At 35.4% G+C, this 17,056-nt stretch overlaps 1 protein-coding gene across 8 annotated transcripts in view; it reads left to right on the forward strand.

The window, feature by feature from the left end:
- CNTRL (centriolin) overlaps nucleotides 1-17,056 on the forward strand; it is a 77,980-nt gene that overhangs the window by 17,938 nt on the left and 42,986 nt on the right. For 7 of the 8 annotated variants that reach the window (XR_005835237.1, XM_008698824.2, XM_040631813.1 and 4 more), the window contains 6 exons: nucleotides 353-546; nucleotides 7,557-7,676; nucleotides 8,520-8,748; nucleotides 9,080-9,189; nucleotides 11,330-11,524; nucleotides 15,959-16,112. Coding sequence is in view for 7 of the 8 variants with exons in the window: in XM_008698824.2 (XP_008697046.2) it covers nucleotides 353-546; nucleotides 7,557-7,676; nucleotides 8,520-8,748; nucleotides 9,080-9,189; nucleotides 11,330-11,524; nucleotides 15,959-16,112 (1,002 nt within the window). In the remaining variant the exon portion in view is untranslated. Of the gene's footprint in view, nucleotides 1-352; nucleotides 547-7,556; nucleotides 7,677-8,519; nucleotides 8,749-9,079; nucleotides 9,190-11,329; nucleotides 11,525-12,932; nucleotides 14,154-15,958; nucleotides 16,113-17,056 lie in introns of those variants that run through there. The other variant, XM_040631819.1, reaches the window with a different exon arrangement.

Raw genomic sequence — 17,056 nt, forward strand, 5'->3', positions numbered from 1 at the left:
CTCCCCACTGAATTCGTGAAGCCCAGTACTGGGCCAGATCTCACAACCCTGAGATCACGACCTGAGCTGAAACCAAGAGTCGGACGCTTAATCGACTGAGCCACGCAGGTGCTCTGTAATGTGTTATCTTTTAAAATTGTTATCCAAATGATAATGCCTTCTTCCTTTTTGATATAAATCACTTGCTAGCTCAAGACTATCTTTTTCCCCCAAAACCATAGTGAATAGTTTTCAAAGTAGAATTGTACTTATATTATTCTAAGACATCTTCTGCTATTATTTGAGAAATATTCTTACCTTTCTTCAAGTAGAAAATATAATGATTAATAAACTATTAAATTTGTGTTGGCAGACGAGGTAGAAAGACTGGAAAGAGATCTGGAGAAGAAGATAATGGAAACTGAAGAGCTTAGGAGCGAGCAGACAAGGTTCCTTGAGGAAATTAAAAGTCAAGATAAATTGAACAAGTCACTGAAAGAGGAGGCCAGGTTACAAAAACAGAGCTACGTGGAGATGGAGAGTAACCTAAACACAAAAAATGAATTGGTAAGCCTGTGTTTTACATTGCTTTGACTATATTCTCTTGAAATAGAGAATTCTTTGCCCTTGGGGCTAAAAACAAAACTTCTTGACTATAGAATGGGGAAGATGTGGTTTAACAGAAATTTGTGCAGAAGTTTCTACAAATTGTAGCTGACCATGCACTGTGTGACATGGGTCCCCAAAGGACGAATACTATCTTGGGCTGCATTATGTGAGAAGTATGGTATCCAAAATAAAGGAGGACAGTGGAGCCCCACACTGAGGAGTCGGTCAGACTGCCCCTAGATGTTTGTATTTTATTTTTAACAACATTGTTGGTAAGACTATGCCTTGGCAAAAACTTTTAGAAGGCAAATTGGCAATATTATCCAAATTTAAAGGGACATACCCTATGTTCTATATATTAGAAACATTTTATATATTTAACATATAATAGTTATATATGATACACATTTCTAATACATTTTGTAGAAATTGTAGCAAGAATGTATTGGGGCGCCTGGGTGGCTCAGTCGTTAAGCATCTGCCTTTGGCTCAGGGCGTGATCCCAGAGTCCTGGGATCGAGCCCCACATTAAGCTCCTCCACTGGGAGCCTGCTTCTTCTTCTCCCACTCCCCTGCCTGTGTTCCCTTTCTCGCTGGCTGTCTCTCTCTCTGTGGAATGAATAAATACAATCTTAAAAAAAAAAAAAAAGAATGTATAAAGATATTGTATACCTACATATATACACATACATACATGGACATTCACTACAATATTGTTTATATTAGTAAAATACTGAAAATAGTGGAAATGTCCCTCAGTGGATATCCATCTGGAAGAATGATTGTGTTGCTATTAAAATGAGGTAGCGTTGTATGTCCTGATATGGAGGTATGTCTAATCCATATTGCTACGTGAGAAAAGCAAGCTGTGAAACCGTATATCAAGTATGATGCTATATAGGTAGTATATATAATAGTATAAGTGTATGTAGGGAAAAACGGTAGATATGTACCAAACTCTTGACAGTAGTTATTTCTGGGGAGTGGAATTATAAATAGCACTTTCAAATTGCCACTAATGTGTATCTGTAATGTTTAAATTTTATATAATTTGGCTTTATGGTTGAAAGAAGAAGAAAAGATATTTTAAAAGAGATTTAGACAGATTAGATAGCTTATAATCAGAAGTGCCAGACCCAGAGACTTCAGAGGCCTTGAGACCACACCCTATGAGGAGTGGCCAAAGTAACAGGGGTGTCCAGGCTGGAGAAAAGGAGATCTAGTGAGCTATGACCATTATCTTCAGAGAGTCAAAGGACGGTTTCATGGAAGAGGGACCAAAGTTATTGACCAGGGTCCCAGGCCATAAAATCAAGAAATGGCAAATAAATTTATAACAAAACAATTTTCCATTGAGTAATAAAGAAGAAATTTCTAGGGGTACCTGGGTGGCTCTGTCAGTTGAGCATCTGACACTTGATTTGGCTCAGGTCATGATCTCAAGGTCATGAGATGGAGCTCCACGCCCAGCATGGAGCCTGCTTAGAAAGAGAATCCTTTTTCTGACTCCTCCCCTAGCCCTCCCCCCCCTCCCCACCCCGCCACTGGCTCATGCATGTGCACTCTCTATTTTTTTTTATAATAATATTTTTTATTATATTATGTTAGTCACCATACAGTACATCCCTGGTTTTTGATGTAAAGTTCCATGATTCATTAGTGTGCACTCTAAAAAAAAAGAAGAAGAAATTTCTATTAACTGCCCTGAGACAATGTGATAATTCTGGAATGGGATTGCTGTCACTGAAACAGGCATATATGCTCAGGGCTTAGAGAAAAAATAAAAGACATTAGCTAGGGAGATGGACTAAATGATCTTAAAAGGCCTTTTCAACCCAGATAATCTGATTCTGTAAAATAATTAAGTTATTTTCCTTGAAGAAAAAAATAGCTGTTGCTACTCTTTTTTTTTTTCTTTTGACAATTCTTTTTCTGATCTGTGGATAACTTAGAGAATCTGATTTCTCATATAACTAATGAAATCCTAGATAGTTCTCTTTCTTTTTGCACCCCCCCCCTTTCAAGATGGGGATTCTGGCTTGAATGACTTGATTTGTTGACAAGAATTCTGCTTAAGCACTTATGTTTTTTAGCAAGAAAAAAGCGTTTCCTTCTCTGTGTAGAGATGGAAATTGTTGCTTGAAATCTGAATACTTGACTGCCTCTTTCTTGAGCTCTTCTTTGACTGAGGAAAAAGATGATTTATACCAGGGGGAACATGATGAAAGACAGGGCAGCTTCCCCAGCTCTGTCAGTTAACTGTTCAGAACATTTGTGGGTTTCTTCATATGCCTCTTATTTGAAGGTATTTTTCAAATATGTCAGCCATATTCTGAAGGCATATTATATATGATGTTAATAATCCGATAATTATCAATAGTTTTATGTTATACATCTGTGGCTCTCTAGTCCATAATTCCATAATGATGAGTAATTAAATCATTGGAAACTTATGTGACAATCAGTTTTATTTTAGCAGTGAACTCTTTGGGCCACCACTTAACATTTGTATGTAAAATACAAGTATAGGGCACCTGGCTCAGTTGGTAGAGCGTACAACTCTTGATCTTGAGTTCAAGCCCCATTTTGGGTGTGGTGCCTACTTAAATAATAAGTTAAACTTAAAAAACAAAAGAAAATACAAATATAAAAGACAGTATTACTATGGTATTCCTTGGTATTTGTGAACATTTAATAAATTTTCCTGCGTTACTGATCTTTTTTATAATACAGAATCCATTTTTTATTACTAAGATAAAAGAACATTATAACTTCTATATGCGGACCCCCTGGTAAATGTTAGTTAACTCATTGAAAACCTGGGCAAGGGGTGCCTGGGTGGCTCAGTCCGTTGAATGTCTGCCTTTGGCTCAGGTTCCTGGGATCAAGCCCTGCAGGGCTCTCTGCTCAGTGGGAGGTCTGCTTCTTCCTCTCCAACTCCCCCTGCTTGTGCACGCGCTCTCTTTCTCTCTGTCAAATAAATAAAATCTAAAAAAAAAAGAAAAAGAAAAAAAAGAAAACCTGGGCAAAATGTTGTATCTTTTGACTTTGCGCTTTCCCCAAATTACGGATTATCATAGTTGCTAATTTTCTCTTTTTTCTACTAATAATGTTGATACGTTTGTGCTGTGAATAACTGTTTTATAAATTGTCAACAGTTTTTGCTGGGTTTATTTTCAGTAACTATTTTTGGTTAGAAGATATTGCTTTTCTTCATGTCATTGTTATTTTTATCATTAACCATTTAAAAACATATTGACATATGAAGTTAGTATATATTTATCGTGACAAATTTAGACAACACAAATGTATACAATAGAAAATGAAGGTCTCACTCTTTCCCTTCCCTATTCCCTGATGTTAATATATATCCTTTTTGTTTTCTACGCTTAAATGTATGCGTATATTTATATAATGTATATGTAATTAAATATATATACCTTTAAATATTTTGTGATAAAAAGAACCTTACTATATTTTTTAATTCTGCATCTTATTTTTTTTTTACAAAATGGTATATATATCATAGCTCTCCAAGTTAAAAAACATACCCACACACATGTGCACACACAAATATACACACATAATCTTTTTTACTTTTTTCAAAGTTTATATTGTATTCCGTTATATGGATCCACAATAATTTATTTAACCTACTCTTATTGATGAATACTTAGGTTGCTTCCATTTTTTTTACTAGAAACAATACTACAGAGAAAATCTTTGTAAATATGTACTTATGCATTCATAATAGTAATTCCTTGGTATAAATCACTACAAGTTGGGGTGCCTGGCTGTCTCAGTCAGCAGAGCATGTAACTCTGAGTCTCAGGTTTGTGAGTTCAAGCCCCACTTTGGGGGTAGAGGTTACTAAAAAAAAAAAAAGAAAGAAATCACTACAAGTGGAATTACTGTGTAATTTGCATTTTAAATTTTGGTGAATATTAAAAGTGTATATCTGCTTTATATTTCTATAACAGTGAGTGAAAGAGCCCAATTCCCCACTTGAAATTATTATTTTAAACTTATAAATAGGATAGGAAAAAAGTGGAATCTCATTGCTTTAATTTCACTTTTTTTTAGTTGTTGGGAGAGTTGAGTATTGCGTATGTATTTATTAGCTATTTTATATTTCTTCTTTAAATTTGTTTTTTCTTTTCTTAATCAACAGGCTATTTTTTATTTAAATTTAATTAATTAACATACAGTGTATTATTAGTTTCAGAGGTAGAGTTCAATGATTCATGAGTCTTGTATAACACCCAGGGCTCATACATCCCCATGCCCTCCTTAATGTCCATCACCCAGTTATCCCATCTTCCCAACCTCCTCCCCTCCAGCAGCCTTCACTTTTTAAATTCATTTACCTGTTTTTTCAGTATTCCAAAAGACTATTCTATGTTTCAAAAAGAATTCTGGATCTTATTCTAAGAGCCTGCATTTGAAAAATATTTTCCATTATCTTCTGCAGAATATCTGGTGATAATATCATCTACAGTTATATAATGTTTTCCAGTTTCAAAAAGTAACTCTTCACATAGTAGGTCATTTAACCTATAAAAGAAATGTAGTAACATTAAAGTAAAACTTCTGGTGCCATTCAAACTATAATAATCCCCCTCTCCTGCCACCAGTAAATATTAATTTAATTAACTTTAATGTTGATATTACTCTTTGTCTTTTTGCAAGTTATTTAACTCCGGTTTTTCAGTTTCCTCATTTTTAATATGAGGATGATTTACCTGTTCTGCCAGCCTCACAGAGTTGTGAGGACTAAACAAGGTAATGAATATGAAAATAATTTGAATTGAATTAAGCTAAGTAATGGAAGGTGGTAAATCTGTAGCATAGAAGGATGATAAAATGTGTGTCCATATAAGAGCGGTGCAGGTTCTAATAACATCTTCCTAAGGTAAGTTGTCAGTAAAGAGCAGCTTCTAGTACTACAGCTTAACTCTCCAAAGTTCTCCAGGTGATGGTCTCTGTTTGCTTTTTTCTCCTTTCAGCCCTTGTCTTGGTTTCTTGCAGAGCATTTTCTGCCGATTGTTTATTCTTCTTTAAAGGTAGTTCCTTCAGGGCTGAATTGCACACTATGTTTTTCATGGTTTGCATGATAACTTGAGTTAATATGCTTATGTACATCTTAAGTTTTGAAACTGGCTTGCCTTCTCAAGAAATGTGCTTGTGTGTGTATGTGTAATTTTTTTAATGGATGTGTACATACGACAGTGAATTTGAATGTGAGGGAAAGAATTTGTATCATTTTTCTGATCGGTAAATGTGTTAACTGCAGTCAACTCTTGATTATCCACAGCTAATACTGTAACCAGCCTACTTTCCAGGTCCTTCAACTCCTAATTTGCTCTCATTTATGCATTTCTTCAGCAGACATTTATTGAATACTTACTAAATGCTAAGCCTCGCACTATAAAAGACACAAAGGTAATTTTAAAATGCACAGAGTATATATGAGACCAGTCCATATGTTGTCCATGGTCCCAGTCACATATGCCTTTGTTTGGCCCTACTGCCAATGATCTTTGGGAAGAGAAACCTGAGATTAGCTTATGCTGTTGGTTGTGAGTTGCTTTCTTGAGATTCAGGGACTTAAAAGCATTCAGTGGAAGCATCAGTGTGGGTAATGTGCTGGACACCCTGCAGCAGGACATCAAAGGCAGCGTTGTAGAGTGTTAGATTTGAAATCAGGAGACTCGTAATGGAACTCTGCCTCTTCACTATGAGCTGCGCAATTGGGCAAGTTATTTAATCTCCTGGTGCAGCTTTTATCATTTCATAGGGTAGTTGTAAAGACTCAGTGAGCAGCACAGGTTCTGGCATATATGAGTACTTGATCGAGATTGCCTGTCATCCAGGTTAGCGTTACTTCCACTTGGATGGATAATCAGGAGATGACTGTAAGCTAAATCATGCACGAATTTGAGTTCCTGAGCCTTGTAAAATATTCATGTTTGTTTATGTTTTATTCTCTTTAGCTTGCATTTTCATATTAATGAAATTTTTTCTGCATGTTTTTTGTCTGGTATTTGTGATCCGATGCTGTCAAAAAAAAAAAAAAAAAGAAAAAGGCAAAAATCACTTAGTGGACCTTTGAAATGAACTCACAGGATTGGTTTAGTAGGAAGGGGGCTGATAGTGGTAGTTAATAAAATATTTAGCTTCTGCTACTAATCTAATATGTAACTTTTGACAAGACAGTTCACTGATCTACACTCAATTTCTTTATTTGTAATTCAAATAAATCAATAAATTAAATTAAATTCAAATAAATAAAATAAATTAAAATGATCTCTTTTCTTCTAGCTCCAAAAATTTCTAAGAATAAGTAAAAAGTTGTAATTACAGTAGAATTACTTTATTAAAAATTTAATATTATATATTGGGATCTGATTGACCTTATTTATATCCTTTATCCTCTATTACAAAGAATAATGTACAAAGATATACAGCAACAACAGTATAATTGAAATCAATCTCTTATTTTCATCCTTCTCACTCCTTCTTGTGATTCCTTTGTAATTCCAAATATCATCTCTATCCATAATTTGAAGCTATCATTAACATTGCAGAGTAAGTTAAATAAATTAGTGTTAATTATTGAAAAATCAGGAAACAGATACTTAATAGAGTATTTAAAAATAATTGATACAGAATTATTTTCATGTTTGGATAAAGCAAATTTAAATGATCTTTAAATCTTTATTCACTGTATCCTGAAATAGCATATAAACTTCAAAGGTCTTTTACGTGATCTTTTATGAAGTGATAATTTTATATTGCATTCTTTGTAATACTTTAGAATGAAGATAAAATACTGTGACTGTTCTGCTATTTGCTGTGGGGTTTAAAACAATCTAATTATTAGTTATGATTAGAACTTGCCATGCCATTGTACCTTTATACTAACTTACTGACATTATATGTTGTTTCACATCAAATTGGGACTATAGCTAAAACAGAAGACCATGGAACTAATGCGAGCATGTCAGAAACAGTATGAGATGGAACAGGAATTGGCCTTTTATAAAATTGATGCCAAATTTGAGCCACTAAATTATTACCCATCAGAGGTGAGTTTAACTTTTATTTATTTATTTAGAGTTTAACATTTTAGTAATCCATAGTTAAAGCCAGCAGAGTGGAGTGGGGGAAGGCGGATGGTGAAAATATTTAAGAGACTATCAATAACCATTCCACTTTCTTGTTATGAGGGCATCAGCAGAGTAAACATATTTTGGTTGAGGGGCGCCTGGGTGGCACAGCAGTTAGGCGTCTGCCTTCGGCTCAGGGCGTGATCCCGGCGTTATGGGATCGAGCCCCACATCAGGCTCCTCCGCTATGAGCCTGCTTCTTCCTCTCCCACTCCCCCTGCTTGTGTTCCCTCTCTCGCTGGCTGTCTCTTAAAAAAAAAAAAAAAAAAAAATTTTGGTTGAATCAGTGAATTTTTTGGTTCAGTAAGTTAGAGCAGCATCCAAAAGAGGTAAAAAGCCCCAAGACAATCTGTGATTCCAACCGATATCCTATTATTTCATAAAAAATTCAATTATTAAAATTTATTAGACTGAGATTTTACTTACATATCAGCTAAGAAACCAAAATAAAACACCTAAGTTTCTGATTTCAGAGATTAAGCAGTGTGATTAATCACATAACTGTAGGCAGTTCTTTACTCAACCAATCTAAACCCACTTTTTGGGGATAGGAGGAGGAATTCTTAGAGACCATTTTTTGTTTTAGTTCTTTTTTGGTATATTAAGAGTGAGGTAAAAAATGGCATGTATTTTTCAGCTTCGAGGCATGTAGGATTAATATTTAGGCAATTCTGTGATATGTTCTTCACTAATAAAATGAATAATGTCACTTGGCTACTTAGAAGTTACTTATTGAACTATAAATATTTATTTTGCTTTTAGTATGTCGAAATTGATAAAACCCCAGATGAAAGCCCTTACATTGGCAAATCCAGATACAAGAGAAATATGTTCACTACAGAGAGTTATATTATTGCAAATGCCCAGACAGTAAAGATCAAGAAGATGGAGCCAGATGAAGGGGAACAACCCAGAAATGAGCATGTGAACTTGAGAGCTCATACATCCCTGGACATACAACTGGAAGACAAAGAAAAAAAAATAAGTGCAGGTTAACAAAAGTTATTTTTAAATTATTTTAAGAATTTAATCTTTCAAAAAGATTGAATATATAGACAAATTTTGTTTTATAATTCTTTTCATTAAACATGCTGAAGGCACTTAATTATATTGTTTACAAGAAAAGCCTAAAAAAAAAAGTAGTGATTCATTGAGCAAATCAGTTTTTAATGATTCCTGTTATGGTTGAGAATGGGGTTCTTGACAGTAATTCGGTGGCAGCATATCCAGGGGATCCAAGAATGCTTAAATCTTGACCCTGGTAGAAATTTGAGATTTCAGCATTTTTCTTGTGTTTGTGTTCATGGTTTTTAAATTTGCAGCACAAACTCGACTATCAGAACTACACGATGAAATAGAAAAGGCGGAACAACAAATTTTAAAAGCTACTGAAGAATTTAAACAGCTGGAAGAAGCTATACAACTTAAAAAAGTACGTAAAAGCCAAGTAGCAATGCAGGAGGAAGTGAAAAAAATGAAATGGGTTTTCTCCCTTCATAACCTTGTTAAACAAATTTTAAAATCAGTGCTGCCTAATTAATTACAAAGTAACAATTTTCAGCGTCAGCTGTGGTTCTAGTATTTTTCAGTTACATTTTCCTTCCATTCATAATGACATCCTATTAACATTTTATAAAGCATGCAGAAATAAATTACTTATAATTTATGTAAAAAGAGGTGTTCAGTCTACTCTATTATGAAAGTGTCTACTTTACCCAGGGAGGTTGATGCTTCCTGTTATATCTGTTCTAATTTAATTAAGCACTACCCACCTTTAAGATCCTGGGACCTAGATTAAGAGTCAGAAGACATCTATACTATACATGAACATTATCAAACACAAGCAACAAAAATGAAATGATATAAAATATGGTGAACAAAAAAAGGGAGGTGTTATACTCTCAGAAATTACCAAAGTCTGTCATGAAGAAATAAGCAGCTCAAATCCATGATGTAATTGCATGAGGAATAGGGAAGTATCTTGACACTTTTCAAGTGTGTAAAGGTTTTAGTTATTTGCAACTTTTAAAAATCAGTATTTCAGAATTATGTTGGTAACTGCATTCATACTATAGTAGGTAAAACAAGAATGTGAAGTCCAAATTGTAGATTCTTTCAAAAGATACACTATATTTTGATTTTAAAATTATATAGTAACTAGAAATTGTTTCGAGTTTATTGGAAGCTTACTATATGCTAGTCCCTGATTGGGCTGGGCCCTGAGTGATGAATAAAACAGGTATATTTCCCTCCCACGTGGACAGGATATAATAGGCAATGAACAAATATAAAAAAAAAAAAGTAAAAAGGAAATATAGTTAAACAACATGTATGTTGTAGGAAAAAATAGAAAGTTAGGAGAGGCAATAAAAAGGCTATAATTTAGATTGTGGAGCCACAAAGGCCTCTCCGAGGAGGTGACATTTGGGCTGAAACCCAAAATGTGAAGGATCCAGCAAGGCAGCATTAGGGGATCAAGTATTCCAGGCAGAGGTGACAGCAGGTGCAAAGACCTGCACACTAAAGATTTCTCTGCTGAGGGATGGAGAGTGTGTGGAAGATGAGGTCAAAGATTATGCCAGACTTCATAGGCTGTCCTATGGTAGAGAGTAAGGCATTTGAATTTTAGTCTGAAGGTAATGGGAAGCTTTTGAAGGACATTAGATAGTAGAATGGCTGATCCTATTTGTATTTTTATAAGGTCACTTTGGCTACTGCTTGAGAGGGAAATGGGGTGAAGGAGATGGAAAGAATGGAGATGGGTGAATCTCCTATGGGACTGTTGTTCAGTACAGGCAAGAGATGGTAATGGCTTGGACTAGGGGGGCGATGGTGGATGTAGAGGGAAATAAACTGGTTCTGCAGAATTTGGAAGGTGAACTGATCAGACTTAAAAATGGATTGAGGGGTGCCTGGCTGGTTCAGTTGGAGGAACATTCGACTCTTGATCTTGGGGTCATGAGTTCAAGCCCCACATGGGGTGCAGAGATTACTTAAATAAAAACTTAAATGGATTGAAAGTGGGAGATGAGGTAGAGGGAGCCATCAAGAATGATTTTAATAATTAAAAAAATGTTTTACAATAATGTTGACCAAAGCTTATATAGATAGATCGATAGATGTAAATAATATACATAATTTTTAAATAAATGGATGCTTACAAAATGTGCTTGAAAAAAGTTATTTTATATGAGTACATATAAGCCTAAATTTTTCATTACGCTATTAATTTGCTTGACATCCTTAACAAGGGTAAGTGCTATATAAAGTCGACTATTAATATTGTGGTTATTATTATTAATAATTTACAAGTTGCTTATACTAGAATGACAACTTCATTTTTACCTGCTCTTATGAGTTTTCATAAACTTTTATAAAATAAGATTTTCTACATGTAATAAGCATAAAAGTATAAGATATGAGTGGAATGCCTAGATGACTTTTACATTTTACTTCTATTAAAAAAACTGGTAGAACACAGAATACCTTTTTAAATTTTAGAAGTTTTCTTTAAATTAGTAAATCACTGTTGCTATCCTCTGTTAATTGTTTGTTGGGTTTGGGGGGATTAGATTTCAGAATCGGAGAAAGACCTTCTCTTCAAGCAGTTGAGTGGTAGGATACAGCTTCTCAATAAATTACGCCAAGAAGCTATGGATTTAGAAACACAGATGGAAAAGCAAAGGCAAGAAATAGATGAAAAGCAGAATGAGATCAAGGACCTGCAAATAGCCATAGATAGCCTGGATTCCAGAGACCCAAAACATGTAAGTAAATGAAGAGATTTTTGGCTTGTTCTATAGGGACGGGAGTATCATTCCATCTAGAAATTATGTCTCCTCATTTTTAGCCGCAGAGTTCTTTCTGAAAGTCTTTTAGTTTGATGCACAAATTTGAGTGATACATATGTTTATGTATGCATGTATCATATATATCTGTATGTGTATTATATATCCATATGTCTGTATGTACATAACATGTGTATATATACTTATATAGAGAAGTATAGATATCTCTGGTTGAAAACAAAACCTAAGGTTTGAAGGAGATAGCGTTCAGTAGAATGGTACACTTATTTTGTTTAAGTGGCTGAATATCATATTTCAGATCAAGAGAAACGTGCTCCATGGTGCTGTCCAAACCTCTCACCCTTTCTCTTTTCTTTGTTTTCTTAAGAGCAAAGTAGTGAGATGGGAGAGCTAAGAGGGGTTTAGAGGCTTTTCTCTACCTCTTCTTTAATCCTTTATGCAAATATTACACTAAAGCTATTTGTTGTTTCATATTGTTTTGTTTTGTCCTTAAAAAGCAAACATTTCTCTAGGGCGTGTCTTCCTAAAATGTAGCCAGAGGTGGTCAGGGGGCTGCATGATGGAGAGTTAGGTTCTTGTCTCTGAGAAGTCTTACTAATGGCTTACATTTTACCCAATATTTGTAAAAATATTAGTAAAAATACTAACTGCATATTTCACTGCTATACTTTGAAAAATTTTATTTTTTAAAAGAAGTTCGAAGTCTCTGATTCAAGAGAGATCATAGAATTTAGCATGGTAAGGACAATGCACTATCATTACTTTAAATATTTGTCAAGTTATTTGATTATCCCTTTAAACATTTAATAAAATATCGTCGGTAAATTTTTTTGCAGGCCAGCTAATTTTGAAGGTAACCTTATGATTCACAGAAATGAGGTCTTTTCTAACAAAAGCTTAAGACTAAGTATTAAAATTGAAACTAAAAGAGGACTTGATTAAAGAATTTTCATTACATGAAAAATTAGATTTTACATAATGTGTAATATGGTCAATAATATCTTGCCCTATTGCATTAATTTGTTTGGAAGTCTGCCACCCTATGTAAGGGTCCTAAGGACAGGAACTATATCCTACTGTTTGTTACCTGTATTCCCAGGGGCCAGCCCTATGTTTATGAGTGTTTGTATCTGGGAAGGTAGGAAGGAACCCAGCCTATACGCACTATCCAAAGCTCCTTTGCTGCTTCCTCCACTTCTGTGGTCTATGAGTCTTATTAGAACCTAGATTGTATGTTTGCTTTTAACAAATGACTTTGATATTCTTGGCAGACAGGGAGTCTAATCCTCATGGATTTCTATAAAGAATTACATACAGAAAGGAGTTAAATGAGAAGCAGGAATGGCATCCACATTTTGAAGGTAGTCAGTCTCTGTTAGTGGAGATGAAACATACAAACCTAATTTAAGATTCCTTTTTGGGTATTGTTAAAACGACTAAGGGTTCATTTTTAAGGTTACAGCTTTAGTCAAAGCAACAGAGGGTGTGTCTTTAATTTGTTCACCCAGAGGGAGCATCTTTTTCTAGTTTGCACAAAGTCACCTTCTTGGCTGTTGTTAGGCTCGTGTTAGGCATCACATTCTACAAAATGTGAACATTTTAGCAAAAGGGAAAGAACCAAAAGTGGGATCCCTGCATATTTTTCTATAGATGGAGACAGACTTTTATTCAGTTAACTTTTATTATCTAATCAGATAAAGTGCCTTTCTGAATATCAAATAGAATTTAAAAGTAAAAGCTTGAGAGATTAGAAAATATTATGTGACTCTGAGATATGGTGGAGAACAAAACATTAAGTGCCAGTGAAGTCTTCCATGATGCTAGGGTTTTTGCATATACTGGTGAGGAACTTCATCACAACATCCAAAGAATTGGTGGCTTTTTTTTTTTTTAATTTGCAGAAGATGAAAATGTGATTTTAAAAGATTAAGTGATTTCCTAAGTTCACCCTTTTAGGAAGAGGCTGAGCCCATGCTGTGCTACTGCAGTGACCCTTTCGCCACAAGGCAATTAAAGGTCTACAGAGATTAATTATTTTTAAAATTAGCTCAGAGCCAAACCAGTCAAGTTGTCAACAAACAGAAGCATTTAACTAGGTTTCAAAAGGAAGAAGTACTATTTAAAAATCAAATCCCATTTTAGCTGTAAAAAATGTACGTAGCTAGAGGCAGAAACACCACAGCAACACACATAATAAAGGAAGATTTGTGTTGCTCTTCGCTACCTGGCAATGCCGTGTGGGAGCGGAAGGTAGTAACTGTTCTCTGTGGGGAATCAGCCTGCAATAATCTGCAAAGGTTGTGCGTGATTGGCCCTTGGGAGCTTCCTGTGTTGTGATTTAAAGCACGGAGGGTGGGGCCTGCCTACAGAGGCTGCTCGTGATTGGACGGGCTGGGCTGCCGCTCACTCTCCGCCAGGAATGTGGTTTGAAGCTCAGGGAAGTTACTGAGGCTTGGAGGCGCTTACAAAAATGTGGCTGTCAGAGAGGGAAGTGCACGTGAATTTGAAAACAGCTTTAGAAAGCGCTCCGCCTACAATTTCCCTGTTCTCAACGGCTCAGTTTTAACAGGACACATTTTAAGTTAAGGTATGATGATTTTCTCTCTCTTTGTGCAAAAGACTTGAATGGAGGAGGAGTCAGAGATGTAAGTTCCTGTTTTTACAACTCGTTTGTGAGCTCCATGGTCGTGAAAATCGCAGAATGTTCTTTTGCTCCCATGTGCTTAATGCAGATCATTGGCATATTGAGCCTTTTTTGGTTCCTGCGTGTAAAGAGATTTCAGTGGCATTTTTAATGGTGAATTTTAAAAGTTTAATGATGGAGACATGAAGGCAGGAGTTGTTTTTTGCTTTTTGGGTTTTTTAAAAAATTCTCTCGTGAGCCATAAAAATCCTAAATTTACTTATAATTTAAGCTGTTATCTGCAGTTTCCTTCCCAGAAAGATTTCAGATGCGTATTTGGGGAGGGCAGGGAAAGAAGAGTTTTGAAAATCCCATCAGGTTTTACAGTAGTAAAACAAAAACGTTCTGAAAAGGCTGTCATTCACTTGTTCTTTAAAAATGAAGGGACTTTCTTTCTTATCTTTGGAGGCAGCAGAACATCTAAAATATTCTTTTATAAATCATGGCTATTAGACTTGAGAGCTCGGAGTTGGTTCTGACTGTGATAGAGTCCTTTCTCCTGATAACTTTCTCTTGGTTTATTGTTCTGTTCCTCTGATCCTGTGGGGGCTAACTTGAGCCTTGAGGGTGTGAATGAGGGAATTATTTTGTCTCCACAGGAACAGTTGCTTCTGAAGAGATCTGGGCAGGCCATTGGTGGATCTGAGATTCAGTTTTCTCACATGTAAAAGGAAGGGTTAAACTAGACCATTGGTTCTCAGGTTTTTTCCCTTGAGCATGCCTGAAAATACAATCTAGTCTTTTCAGTTTACAGCAGCTCCCGAATGCATGGCTGTCAGGGTGTGAGTGGGTGCGTGAGTATGGGAAAGCTCTGTTTTCCACCAGGGGCATATGTCGAAATAGAGGAGTGTGCCTCTGGAGGGCCCTCCGTCTTGAGAATCACGGGGCTGAATGGTCTTGAGGTTTCTCTCAGCCCCCAGTTTATTGAACTGAAAAATAAAATGTTTCTTTGTATAAGGAATTGAAAATAAACCTCAATTCCAAGTATTTCTTCCGTGTCTCTATTTTTCCCCAAGACACCTTTTTTTAAAAAGTACATTTAATGTGCTTTTTTGATTAAAAGGATATGATTATAAATTTTTTAAAATATTAAACATATAAAAAAGAAAAAATCTCCTGTTACCTTTCCACCCAGATAGAATTCTTTTTAAACATTTTTTTTTTTAAGATTTTATTTATTTGACAGCACAAGCAGGGGGAGCAGCAGGCAAAGGGAGGTGGAGAAGTGGGCTCCATCCCAGGATCCTGGGATCATGACCTGAGCCAGAGGCAGACGCTTGACCAACTGAGCCACCCAGGCGCCCCCCAGATATAATTCTTGTTAACATTTTGGAATATAGTAATTTTCTATGGATATGTGTATATGTAATTAACCTTTTTGAAGCCTTGTTAAAAGACATATTCAGTGCCAGGAATATTGAACTTGGCTATATTACCTAGTAGGTGTGCCCTTGGAAAAATCATTTAAATTTAACCTCCTTGATTTTCAGTTGGTATATCTATGAAATGGAGATGATTTCCAGATCAAGTTATCATGAGGTTTAAATGAAAACTACCTGTGTGAAGTCAACACGGAGCCTGACACAGATAGACTCAAATTGTTACATTTTACTTTCCATTCTTCCTTTAGAAATGTTAAGCATATTATTATTTTTAAAAGAGTTTAAGAGACTCAGGATTTTGTTGATTTCTTTTTCTTTTCAATTCAGTGCCATATGAAGGCTCAGAAAAGAGGTAAAGAACAACAACTTGACATTATGAACAAGCAGTACAAACAACTTGAAAGCCGTTTGGATGAGATACTTTCTAGAATTGCCAAAGAAACCGAAGAGATTAAAGACCTTGAACAACAGCTTACTGAAGGTGAGAATTTAAGTATGATTTAAGGTAAATTTATTGAAATTTAAACATTTAAGATGTTTTAGTATTAACAAAAGACAACACCCAGGCAGGCATTAATCCAGCTATTGGCTGAATATGCTTCAGCTGTTCATACCAGTGTTTGATAGGGAAATATTTGCAAAGTACCCAAAAATGTTTACAAAAAGTAAAACATTTTTCCAGTTTTAGTTTTGCATTGATTTCCAAGTGAGTGAGGTCATTGCATTCAGTAGGCAAGAAGTCAGTACATGTTCATGATGAACCCTGGCATGTCACTGTCTTCTTCCAAAGCATACAATCCTTTCAGGAACAAAGAGGCCATTGACACCAGGGCATTCAGTGTCTAGTTCTAAGGAGAGTGTGGAAAGAATGTTAGGATCCACTTTGCAATGCAGATTTAGATTGTGACATTGCTGTACTAGTGAAAGAGGAAGATAATATAGGTCATAGTGGTGAGGGCCTGGGATGGGGTAAAAAGAGCCCAGTTCCCATTTTGCCATTATCAGCTGTGTGACCTGGGACGACTTATTTCTAACTCCATCATTAGTTGTTGGGAAGATTAAATGAGGTGGTGTTTATAAAATGCCTGGCACATAGTAGGTACCCAATACATGGTTTGGGTTTTCTTGTAAGTCTTCAGGTTACACGTTTGTGCTGCCAGTCTTGGATTAGTCTTGTACGTTGAGTGGTTTTGTTTTGTGTATCTAGCAGCAAGGACTCATGGTTCTGTTGAACAGTTTTCATTATTTTATTTGGAAATTTATTTGGAAAAGTTTAGTTTCATTATTTTATTTTAAACTTTTTACAGCCTGAATTGAACATTTTATAAGCAATGCCCACTGAATATACTGTTTTATTGTTAGTTAATTAATACTACTGTACTATGGATAATAGAGGGAAGAAAGATCATTATGTCTTGAAAAGGA

The sequence above is a fragment of the Ursus maritimus genome, unplaced genomic scaffold (genome assembly GCF_017311325.1).
Source record: "Ursus maritimus isolate PB19 unplaced genomic scaffold, ASM1731132v1 scaffold_17, whole genome shotgun sequence".
Classification (NCBI taxonomy): Eukaryota; Metazoa; Chordata; class Mammalia; order Carnivora; family Ursidae; genus Ursus; species Ursus maritimus.